We start from the raw sequence: 12,181 nt of genomic DNA, 5'->3' as shown, positions 1-12,181 counted from the left end.
ATATTGATTTATACCTCAAAAACATCTCATGTTCTGTCTCAACCAGGGCCACAGGCATGTTGCACTTGAGTCCTTTCAAGACCCCTAGTTGGCTCCCCTCAGCAGTAGGGCTTTTTTTTCTCATTGCACTCCACATATAGAAGGATCCTGTCACTTTTCTACTTAAATCCTTTTGAATGGTGTTCCCCTGCACTCAGAATGAAATCCAAATTTCTTAAAATGTTAACAACTAGAGTGGTTGTATCATTCATCTCCCTAATAGAGTAGCCACTGATGGTAAAAGAAAGACTATTAAAAACAACACTGGAATTGCAGTCTAGAGTGGGCAAGCCCAGCCTCAGGCTTCTGCCTGTCCTCTAGCACACAGTGCTGTCTGGCCAATGGGTCTCATTTTGTAGCTTCAAGCTTTGCAACATCTTTTTATTAAGACTTCATGCACTATTCAACTTTACCTAGCACATTTATTTACTCTTCCCATCCCACTCACAACCCACTATGGATTTCTTTGCCCTCTTCTGTCTATCTCAGGCTCACCCAACAAGCCACTTCTCCAACCCAAATACGCATTTCATTTGCTGTGTTTCTTTGCTCAGTGGGCTCCTCTCCTACCACCTTCATTTTTTGCCAAGTTATACCTCTACAAGTTATACCCAGAGGGTATGGCACAGAACAAGCACTAAATAGATTACTACTAACAGGCGATGGATGAAGATGTATCTCATTTCATTTGCAAATTACCAAAGATAAGCTATGAAACTTACCCAAGATAAAGGTGGCAGACTTGTGAGGTCTATATTATTATTCTATAGTGACCATGTATTTGATTGCACATGTCTTAGGACGTTTAAAAAAAAAGTCTTACTACTCTGGGGGTATATCTCAGGTCTTTCCTCAATATTGTGAATTAATTGAAACAGAACAGCAGTCTAAAATTAAGTAATTTCTTTCATCCACTAAAAACTTAAAAAGTGTTTACAGTATATCAGAATTGCATATATAGATGTTGTATTCTTGCTTCCCAAGATTAATAGAATTAAGATAATAGAATTAAGTAGTTATATTCTAAAAAACCTGAAATTTGTTTTAAAGATATGCTTTTAAAAACAATTATCCATAAAACTGACAGTCAAGAGGGAATAACTATATAAATTCCTTCAAGGAGACTACTGTCAAACGTTAAGACAACAACAGAAGAAAACTACTCTCTTCACAAACCTGGCTAGCTACAGAGTGGGGCTGCTCACTAAAATAACAGGTGTGGCTTCCATCTACTCTCCATGTGCATTTTTGAAAATACATCTTTCATGCTAACCTTACATCCAGGTTTTGGTCATACTGAATATAAACATAAAACTAAAGAGATTACCCATCTAACATATTTTCCACATGACGAAGTTTAATTATTCAGTCACTATGACATTTTTAGATATTTGCAATGTCATTGAATAACACTTGACTTTTTAACCAAATATCATCTTCTACCCAGAACAATGTCCGTATTATTAGCTACTTTTATTTCAAACACTATTGGCTAGAATAGCACATCTTTTACTTTCCATCCAAAGCATTGCTTTCAACTTCTTAGTATTTTTGAGCCAAGACCACGGTCTCACCAAGCAATTTAACCATCTTTTCACAGCTCACCACACCCTGCCATGGCTGGTGAAAATTACTAACGGGTATTATAAAACCAAGTGAAGCAATCTTCGGAGCATAGTCTGACTGGAAACCTCCTTCCTGAAGCACCTTAACATCAAACAACATTTGCTCCAATCTTATCCTGTTTTGGAATTAAAATTTAACTTCCTGGCAAATCAGGCTGCCAAGAGGTGGTGGTGCACGCCTTTAATCCCAACAATTGGGAGGCTGAGGCAGGCAGATTTCTGTGAGTTCAGAGCCAGCCTGGTCTACAGAGCAAGTTCCAGGACACGGTTCAAAGCTACACAGAGAAACCTTATCTTAAAATCATCATCATCATTATCATCATCATCATCATCATCATCATAATTAAAACCTCAATTAGGCTTGTGGTACCATTTATAGTCCATTTACTCTTTACAATCATGTATTTGTACATTTTCTCTAGGGATTAGACATTATAGTCTGTGCATATTTTACTTCAACTCTGATTCAACACAATTTTTTTCAAATGTAAACTGAAGAATGAATAGAGAATGGCTCCAAAAGACATTTCTCCCAGAAGGGTAATATCATGTTTTCACCTTGGAGGAGTTGGTGGTGGGTAATCAATGTTATCAAAGTACATTCTATGGAGTTCTCAAAGAATTAATAAAGTACTCTCTGCAGACCCCTCATCATGCTATACAGAGTGGTTATCTCTAATGACGTTTCACCTCAGACCTGAAAGACTGCTCTTCCACTACAGGCTATGGTGGTGTAACTCTCATGAGTAAGCTCTCTTGGAAAGTAATACATCTTAGCTTTCCTCTTCTATTAAGCACTTGCTTATTCTGACACCTAGGTTTCCCTCTACTATAACGAATATGTGAACATATTAGTGCTTCTGCATGCATCCTCTTCCAACAAGATTTGTCATGAATCAGTCCTCCTCCAAACCTTCACAGGCAAGGAACTCACCAGATGAGGGACCTCTAACTGCCTCTTCCACAGCCTCCTCTCTAGTGTTGGAGTGATTGAGAAAACAAGTGCTCAGTGTGAAGGAGTCCCTGTTCACCTTGTTTTCTTTTCTGTTGGTGGTGATGATGCTGTTTTTGGTGGTGATGATGCTGTTTGCCACTTTAGACATGCCAGAGCCTGCAAGGGTCCTTGAGACCAGAGTAAACATTAGACTAGAAAGAGATGACTCATGTTTCTGGTAGATGAAGTGCTTCTGTTCCATGGGACTAAATGCCTGCCATGGCCTACTTTAATTTTTCATTCATCTCCACTAGTCTTACAGTTGAAAACTTGTGGAAATGGTGATCTTTTTTCCTTCATTTTTGACAGAACTCTAAATGTCATGTTACTTTAAGTGTTTGGTGGAAAGCAGAAGGCTGCAATGCAGGAGGCATTTCAAATAAGCATCAGCCTGACTTACACCATCCACAGAAATAAGCTTAGGAATTCTGCCATAAAAACAGAAAAGTGACTATGGGGACTTTCCCTTTGAGCCATCTGTACAGGTAAACAGCTAGCGTCTAATACTTCAGTGTGTGCACTGTAATCCCTTAGGCATTTCTCCTCTGAAATAAAACTCAAGCATTATCACAATTCCCATCTCCCAGCTTCTGTCACCACTTGTGCTGACAGTCTACAGAGTCATTGAGGGAACACTGAGGTCAAAAGTTTTAGAAACATAAGAAGATTTTAAGCCATTTGCTGGATAGTGTAGCATCAACAGAAGTTTTCTGGCATTAAATTTAGGAATAAATGAAGCTACTTCAGAAATGTTCCAGTATCACTTGAGTACTGATAAGTGAAGCTACATGGGATAAACTCTCCATAGATCCTCTATGAACGTGAGCATTTCTGCTTGGTATTTCATTGCATTTTAGAATCTTCAGCTTGTCTTGTTTTACATTTTGGCATCTGAAAATAAAACCTACTTTTATGGGAAAAAAAGAACTAATAAAATACTATTTAACAAGAAATCTCACTCAATATCCTATGATTATCAGTATTCATCACAAAATAATCCATCATTTAAGTATGGAATTCAGATGAGACAATATTTTATACTAAATGGCAACAGTGTTGTGTCCAAAATGAATACATTACAGGACTTTGCATAGTCAGATTTTGTGCATTCACAAGCAGGAAAACTATGAATCATCTTCTCTGGATATATCTCATCTGGAGAACAGACAATGATAAAATTATGAAGTAGTAGAGAACTGAGGTCTGGCCACCGACGTCACACAATTATACTTGAAAACTGCTCTGCTCTGTAACATGGAATGGCATCATGAAACATGAACCAGAAAGAACAGGAGATGGGAGACACTGATAAGGAAGGAGGACTAGAAACGCTGAAATCCTCCTGTAGAGAAGCACCTGTCATCAGTTAGCCAAGGAGAATGAATTAGTCAGGCCGAAGTCACCACAGGGTCTCTTGTTGTATATCCACTACATCAAGGGATACCTGACTTAACAAAGCAAATCAAACTTGTTAACTCTGGTTCTGGCTTGCAATTTCAGTTCTGTACAGCTAACCACTTCATCATAATCTTTAAGAAGCACATTTCTTTCTCCTTGATATGGTTTAGTGTGCCGGGAGACTATACTATTTGAATGAACATTGACTTGAAGCGGCAAGCATGAAGCAACTCGCCCACAAGCCCCGTGAGCAGCCTGTGAGAAGGTGTACACTACAGGTGCGGCATGTTCTCACCTTCACGTTGGGTTTTGACAGCAGTTTCAGCAGCTCTCTGACCTCACTGTTTAGCGGCTTGTTCTGTAGCTCTTCAGCCAGCTGCAGGGGAGATCACACCAATGTGAGTAACAGTTCGCAGAACACCACAAGGTTCGTCGTGTCACAATTGAATGTGGTCTGCTCGAAGCTATTATTGCTTTCCAGAGCTACAGGATAAGTCAGCATGAAATGAAGCAGACCATCAACCCGTACCTTTCCTTCCAGGCCCACAGCAGACCAGATCTAAGCCTAGGCTGAGTACAACTGTAGCAATCCCATCAGCCAGTTCACCTTCTGACTTACTGCCAGGAGGGCAAATCCCAGCACTTCATCTGCATGAATGGTCTTCTGCACACAGACAAAGGGCCATTTGTAAAAAGGACTGGATCAGCTCTGACAGTGTACAAAAAAGCAAAAAAGACAGCTTCTGAATGAGGTGGTGAAATCCTCTGGACTTCCAGAAACCTTCAGTAGTTGTGCTGTTCAGAGCTGGGCTAAAACGAACTTGAATGCTCCTAACAGAGTCAATGGCCTGCAGCTTTTACTATGTTTCTGTACACAGTCTACAAAGTCTATTAAATATGAGCCAAGTTCATCATGAACCCATAACAGTTCTGCAACCACTATGGGACCAACAATGCCCATGTTACTTTATTGTAACGATCAAGAATGCTTACCTGTTGGTCCAAAAGAAAAGACTGGAATTTTGAACCTGACCGACTCTTGCTCTCCACTAAGAGGTGTGTAATGTTCTCACCATAAAGAAGTATGTTGAGGTGGCAAACAAGCTAACTACCTTGAGTTGATCCTTATGAAATGTGTGTGTTCAAATGTACTAAACCACTTCCCATAAATATATACAATTACCATTTGACAATTATAAACAAGGTAAAAAAATGTCAAAAGAGAACTTCCCAGCAAGATTTCTAGTCAATTTTAGGCTATAAGAAACACACACACACACACACACACACACACACATACACACACACACACACCAAGTTTCAAACAGAATACAAAGATTAGAATCATGAAGTATATTGGTGTGTTATCAGAATATATATTCAATATCTCTTCTTAGAACACAACATGGAACTGCCATTGCCACTACTGCCCCCACAATACATCCAGGACAAGGTGACTCTGTCTATGGAAGAGGTACCTTTCTGTAGAGGTACAATATATAGATTATACAGAAGTCGAGAGTCAGAGGAAATTGATTGATTCATCAATTACTCTACAAAATAGCTTTTATTTCAATATACAAAATTTTAACATAATTTTTACCCTATAAAACAGCTCTTTACTCATTATATCCACATGTTTTAACATTTAGATCCACTACTCCAGTGAATTAAACACCATGGTTTATCATAATTACACAGATTTTAATGTGTGTTTATTTCTGGATGTTCTGGAGCTTGAATCCATGGCATCTCACCTGCTTGTGACACACTCTGATGCTGAGTGATATCCCCTGCTTTGGATTCTTTTTAATTTAACAAGCAAAAGCAAAATTGGTGTCTGGAGAGAAGGCTCAGCAGTTAAGAGTGTCTGTTGCTCTTCTAGAAGACCTGAGTTTGGTTCTCAACACCCACATCAGGCAGCTCACAACCCCTTGCAACTCCAGCTCAGAGGATCAGATACCCTCCATCTGCCTCCCGCAACACACACACACACACACACACACACACACACACACACACACACCACACTGCAAATAAAAAAATGGCTCTGTGTTTTCATATTGGTTTTTAAGACACTTTCAAGTTTCAGCTGCAGCATACAACTACCTTTACACCTTTATTTACCTTTAAAAAGTCTTGAAAAGAGATACCTTAATAGAGGGAGCCAGTATAGGTTTAAAGAGAAACCTGGCACTAGGGAAATGTTCAGAGATCCACAAAGATGACCCCAATTAAGAATCTAGGCAGCAGTGGTGGAGAGGCTGCCTTTGATGCCCTTCCCCTATAATGAGATTGATGACTACTTTAATTGCCATCATAGAACCTTCATCCAATAGCTAATGGAAGCAGAAGCAGGCACCCACAGATAAGCACTGAGCCATACTCCTGGAATCCAGTTGTAGAGAGGGAGGAGGGATAAGCAAAGGAGTCAGGACCATTCTGGAGAAACCGACCTAGTAAGAGCACAGGGACCCCAGTGGTAAAGCTGGGGAACCAGCATTGGACCGAACCAAGCTGTGTGAATGTGGGTACCAGCTAGGAGGCCTGGGAAGTCTATGGGACCTCTCACAGTGGAACCAGTATTTATCCCCAGTGCACAAATGGACTTTGGGAGCCCATTCCCCATGGAGGGATACTATTTCAGCCCAGATACATGGAAGAGGGCCTGGGTCCTGATGTGACAGACTTTGATGATTTCCCCATGGAAGGCCTCACTATCCTTGGGGAGTGGGTGGGGGGTGGGTTGGAGAGGACTGCAGGATGGGAGGGAGAGGGAATGGGAGGATTGATATGTAAAATAAGATTTTTTTCTAAATAAAAAATATTTATTAATGTTTAAAAAAAAGTCTGGGTTCTGTGCTGCACAAGTACACTTCTTTACAGGATGTGCTAAAACACACTCATGTATGCAGAGAAACACAAAAGGGACATGCCTAGAGCTACTCGGTCCTCAACTAGGGATGTTCATTAGAGGGGCTTTATTTTACATATTAGGACATAAAAACAACTTTGGAAGATGGTTGATCTGTTTACTATATTGGGGCCCTGACATTCCACAACACCGAGTGATTGTTTTACACAACAAGAGCACAACTGAAGAGCAACAAATAAGCTAGAGCAATCCCTCCCACACACCGGCACACTCTTGTCTCGCTCTGCGCCCTCACAGTTTATCCAGGTGTGTTCTCAATTCAGCTGAGGCTGAAAGTTAACAGTCGGAATCAGCAAGTGAGTTCTCCTTCCCCAGGCTTAAAATAAAATTATAGCGACAGGAAATTAACTACTCCATCAATGCCAAATGCTTCTAAAATTTATTTTTTGGTTATGAAGGTAATTTGGAATGGTCTAATATCCATAAATCATTACTATACTCCACAATCCATTTTAAAAACAATCCTGCCTTTTATGGGTTTAATATGCCCAGTTCCTATCCTAGTATCTGTCATTTTTGGTACTGTCAGCAAGGTAACTATCTCATTTGTCTTTATTTCTCCAAAGCATTCCCCTTGTGTGACTTTCAGAGAACACTGATGTCAGATGGTTTTTCTCTGCATAAAATTTGAAGCCTACAATTTCTATTACATAGTCACCAAGGCATAATACCAGGGTAGCTTTATGCACAATTTTAGAAAAAGAAAGTGGATAGAAATCCACACAGCATCAGCACAAGCTTGGCGATGACAGGGATTTGGGAAACATTAGTGACTTCTAGTTTTCACTCAAAGGATCACACACATCTGTCTGCAAAGGGGTGGGTCCCATTTGGGAAGGTCTGTGGCTGACACATCCTACAAACCCAGAAAGGCACACTTACATCATCAGCCAAGGCTGCTGCACCATGGAGAATGGGCACCGGGCTCTGCTTCTCATAGTAGTGAAGTTTTTCATGAATCTGGAAGAAAATGAGAACAGTATGAGTTCACCTGCTGGCAAAGCATCATAGATACTTAAAACACTGTGAACAGAATCGGGTCACTCCATCATTTTTAAGTCATGTGTTCAAATCCACCCAGAAGATGGCAGAGATGTGTGTGTAACCCATCAACTGCTACCAAGGGTCAAATGGCAAAGGCATCCTCAAACAGAATACATAAAAGCACTAACCCTTGGTTTCTCCTCTTAAACAGAGCCCACTGTTTGTGAGCTACACTGCCTCAAGATTTCATGTATCATTTGTAGCATATGCTCCCACAAAACAACAACAAAAATCAACTATAAACAAAACAAAGCAGTAAGTAGCAGCCCCATTCTGACTGGTTGCTCTGCAGGAGCTGCAAATAGGGTAGGTGGGGGGAGGAGCAGGCTCTAGGGGCTGAGGAAGCCAGGCACACATGCACCCTACCGAGTATGCCTTCCAACAACTTACTATCCCACTGCCATTGTTGTCACTTCCCAAATTCAACTCTCAAAGAAACTAAGGGAGTTCTCTTGACCTCAGACATCTTCACTATTTGGGTTAAATAACACCATGCCTCATACTGTAAAACAAGTAAATAATATTAAAAAGTAAAGCCAACCCTGCTTCCAATGTCTCATCAGCATGACCTAAGAAATGCATGCAAGAATGTATTTTAATGCAGTATTAGGCAAACTGGGTTTCTTTACAAATATTTGGGCTGGAGAGATGGCTCAGCACTTAAGAGTGCATAATGCTTTTGCAGCAGATGCAAGTTCAAATCCCAGCACCCATATCAGGCATCTCACAACCACCTATGACACCAGCTCCACACCTCTGCCTTCTGCCACCTGCACATATTGACAGGCACACATATACCCATGCATGCAGACACAAATGATATAATACACCTTTTAAATGCGTTGTGGTATGGAAAGGGAAACCTTCTTTGACCCATGTGTGCAGTGACCACCCTCATTTATGGTTTCTTGGCTTTGAAAATACTCCAGAACTTAAGAGTTAAAACTATCCTCTCCTGTGTCTGAAAAACAATGTCTCACCATCTCCTTTTAATTACACTCAAAGCTAGCCAACCCCTTGTAGGAGTCTGCAAGAGAGATTTTATTTTGATTGGCTAGACACTCCCGCTGAGAGCAGATCCTATTACTTTTGGCAACTTGGTATAAAAGGTAGGACACCAGGGAAAGGCTTGGGACAGTTATGGCATTACCAGAATGAGCAGAGTAAATTGTTTTTTAATTTAATATCTTGGAACCTTTAAGTTTAAATATTTATCACAAATTGCAAAGAATGTAAGAAATGAAATCATTTTTAGGAAACCATGAAATTATGATTTGAAACAAAACTCAGGCATGCTGAAAGCTAAATTTATTTTACTTAAACAATTACCTAGCACTAGGGCTGCTCTGTCTTATCCAACTGTAAGACACTACCTTAGACCACTATAAAAATCACTTAGCTTTACTACAGTCGCTTTTCAGAATGCTTCCTGCTGAAGCAAGAGGCTTACACTTAAGAGGTACATCTTTAATCCCGACACTTAGTAGGATCACAAGTTCAGGGTCATTTTCAGCTGTATACACTACTGTCTCAAAAAAAAATGTTCATTTTTATATGCAACCAATATTGAAAGAAAGCTATAGTCACCTTCAAATGGAAATCTGGTGTCAATGTCTGATGTTAGTTACACATGTAACCTGAAATGAAGCTTCAATCGTCAAATGATACATGGAACTTAGTAAGTAGTTGCCATGCAGACATTGAAACTAAACTCCTCCATGACTGTACAGGGGCATTTAAACTGGGGGAGTAGCACTGATTAAATAAGCCATACCTGTGATCTTTCACCTGGTTTTTAGTTACTAAAATACTGACTCTTTCTCAGGACATGTTTAGGCAGCCACATTGGTGAGACTTCACAGTTAGCTCCTGACATTTCTGAACAAGGATGATACCAATAGGCAGGCTAATGTGGACAGGGGTGGAGGCTCACAAAGTCTCCACCCTACACAAAGATCTGCAGACAACTGATGAATGGTAGGAGCAAGAGAAAGTCTTCCACAGGGAAGAGTATACCAACTGGTTATCTATCCAATGCCAAATAGCCATGAAAATATACACTTAAAAGTAATATTATGCAGACTGAGCAGGTGATATTTATGTATTTAGAAATAAACATAACACCATCACCACCACCACCACCAACAACAACAGTTAAAGAAAAAGAGGCCTTGAATTTGAAAGAGAGCAAAGAACAGGGTACACTTGGGAGGGCTTAGAGTAAGGAAATGGAAGGTGGAAATGTTATTATAATCTTAATTTTTTAATTGTTTAAAGAAAGAAACACTGGTACTGCCCGACTGATAATTTTGCTCCGGTGCTCCCACTGCCCTCCTGCTAGCTCCATCCTGCACACAGAAACCTCTCTGCTTACTTTCTTCTGTTTTGTTGTCATCTGTACCATTTTTTTTTTTTTCAGAGATAAGGTCTCTCTGTAACCCTGACTGGCCTTAAGCTTGCAGTCTCTGAGTCTCCCAAGCACTAGAATTACAGGTGTGCACTACTGCCCTGGCTACTTTAATAAAAAAGAACATTATAGCGTGGAAGAGTTGGAAATTATTAGGATTGGGGGTACTTTATTTTCCGCAGCAATAATGGACTCTACTACTTTTTTTGTAAGTAATGGAAATGTCAAGGGCCAATGGGATGGAAGACAATAAAAATAAAAATAAAAAAGGGAAATCTTAAGCCTCCAAATACAACAAAACCATTGTGCAAAAGTGACAGAGCCAGCTCTCCGCTCGCTCCCCTTTCAGATCTGATGCTGCTAACAATCCATGTTTGGGCCTAAAAACAGCACTGATAAGATCCCACATCCTGTTCTAATATGACACTTTACTGCCTCACCTAATAAGTACACACTACCATGTGAACGCAGCATTAGGAATTCATCAAGAATATTTAAAAGTATTCAGTTTTGCCCCACTGTCTTTTGAGCAAACACCACTCTACTATACTTTTACTTTCTGTTGAACTCCTCTGTTTTATTTTATCTTTAGAATTTCGGTATTAATCTACTTGAGACCAACATTTGCTTTCTGGCATCGTCTTTATTGATTCTAAGTGCCCAGTGTTATATTTATTAATGTGCTTATTTTATCCTTAACTTGATGCACTGAAGAGTCACCTGAAGAGAGAAAACCTCAATGGAGGAACTGCTCAGATCAGACTGGTGTGTGGGAGTGTCTGTGAGAGACTGTGATGATTAAAGTTTGATGTAGGTACACTATGGGTGTACCTACTCCTAGGCAGGTGGCTCTGGGCTGTGTAAAATAAGCTAGCTGAACATGAACCATAGAGAAAGCTAGTAAGCAGCATCCTCCACCATGAAGAAATTCAGTTCTTGCTTGAGCTCCTGTGGTGACTTCTAGTGATGGTCTGTGACCTGGTTGTGTGTGTTGAAATAAACCCTTTCCTCCATAAGTTGCTACTAGCCATGGTATTTATCACGGCAACAAAAATGTAACTAGAACAACTGGTTTTAAAATTGTGAAATCGGCCGGGCGTTGGGAGTGCACGCCTTTAATCCCAGCACTCGGGAGGCAGAAGCAGGCGGATCTCTGTGAGTTCAAGGCCAGTCAGTGCCAGGACAGGCTCCAAAGCTACACACAGAAACCCTGTCTCGAAAAACAACAACAACAACAAACAAAACAAAACAAAACAAAAAGTGAAAGCGTTCCATTTTTTGATGTGTTTTGAAAACACCTCCTGCATTTCATTCTCCTGTTTCAACACCCAGTGCTGGTCTTCAAATCACTGGGCCTGATGTATTTTGGAAAGGAACTTTCTTTGTTAGTGTAATTTCTCCCTTTAGAGACTCCTCTCTCTTCCATGAGTTGCAGAAAACAGTACGTCCTAGAGAACAACTCATTTCTCCTGTGGCTGTTTAAAAATTTCCCCGATCTACTTAAGGAAAAAACACTCTTAAAACTTACTGAATTTTCTTTTACCCTTTTCTACATTACAATTTCTTCTCAGTGTATCTCTGCTTTGCCTTTCATCCCTCCACTCTTTATATATTGCCAGGGAAGCATGTTTTAAGTTATTCTATCATTTCTCTTTTCTATTTTTTTATTTTTCTATTTTTACCTTAATTCTTTCTTTCTCTCAACCTTAAAGTTAAATCATGCGCATCATAAAAATTAT

The 12,181-nt window shown here is 40.0% G+C and overlaps 1 protein-coding gene across 1 annotated transcript in view; it reads right to left on the bottom strand.

The window, feature by feature from the left end:
- Positions 1–12,181, bottom strand: part of Mpp7 (membrane palmitoylated protein 7) — a 144,383-nt gene that overhangs the window by 66,695 nt on the left and 65,507 nt on the right. Inside the window, exons 3-4 of the mRNA XM_035442768.1 lie at positions 7,874–7,951; positions 4,352–4,432 (exon numbers count right to left, since the gene is read on the bottom strand). Of these exons, the coding sequence (XP_035298659.1) occupies positions 4,352–4,432; positions 7,874–7,951 (159 nt within the window). The remainder of the gene's footprint in view (positions 1–4,351; positions 4,433–7,873; positions 7,952–12,181) is intronic.

This window comes from Cricetulus griseus, chromosome 3 (genome assembly GCF_003668045.3).
Source record: "Cricetulus griseus strain 17A/GY chromosome 3, alternate assembly CriGri-PICRH-1.0, whole genome shotgun sequence".
NCBI classification, from domain to species: domain Eukaryota; kingdom Metazoa; phylum Chordata; class Mammalia; order Rodentia; family Cricetidae; genus Cricetulus; species Cricetulus griseus.
Note: the sequence above shows the minus strand (reverse complement) of the source record. Positions and strands in the feature narration are given on the sequence as shown.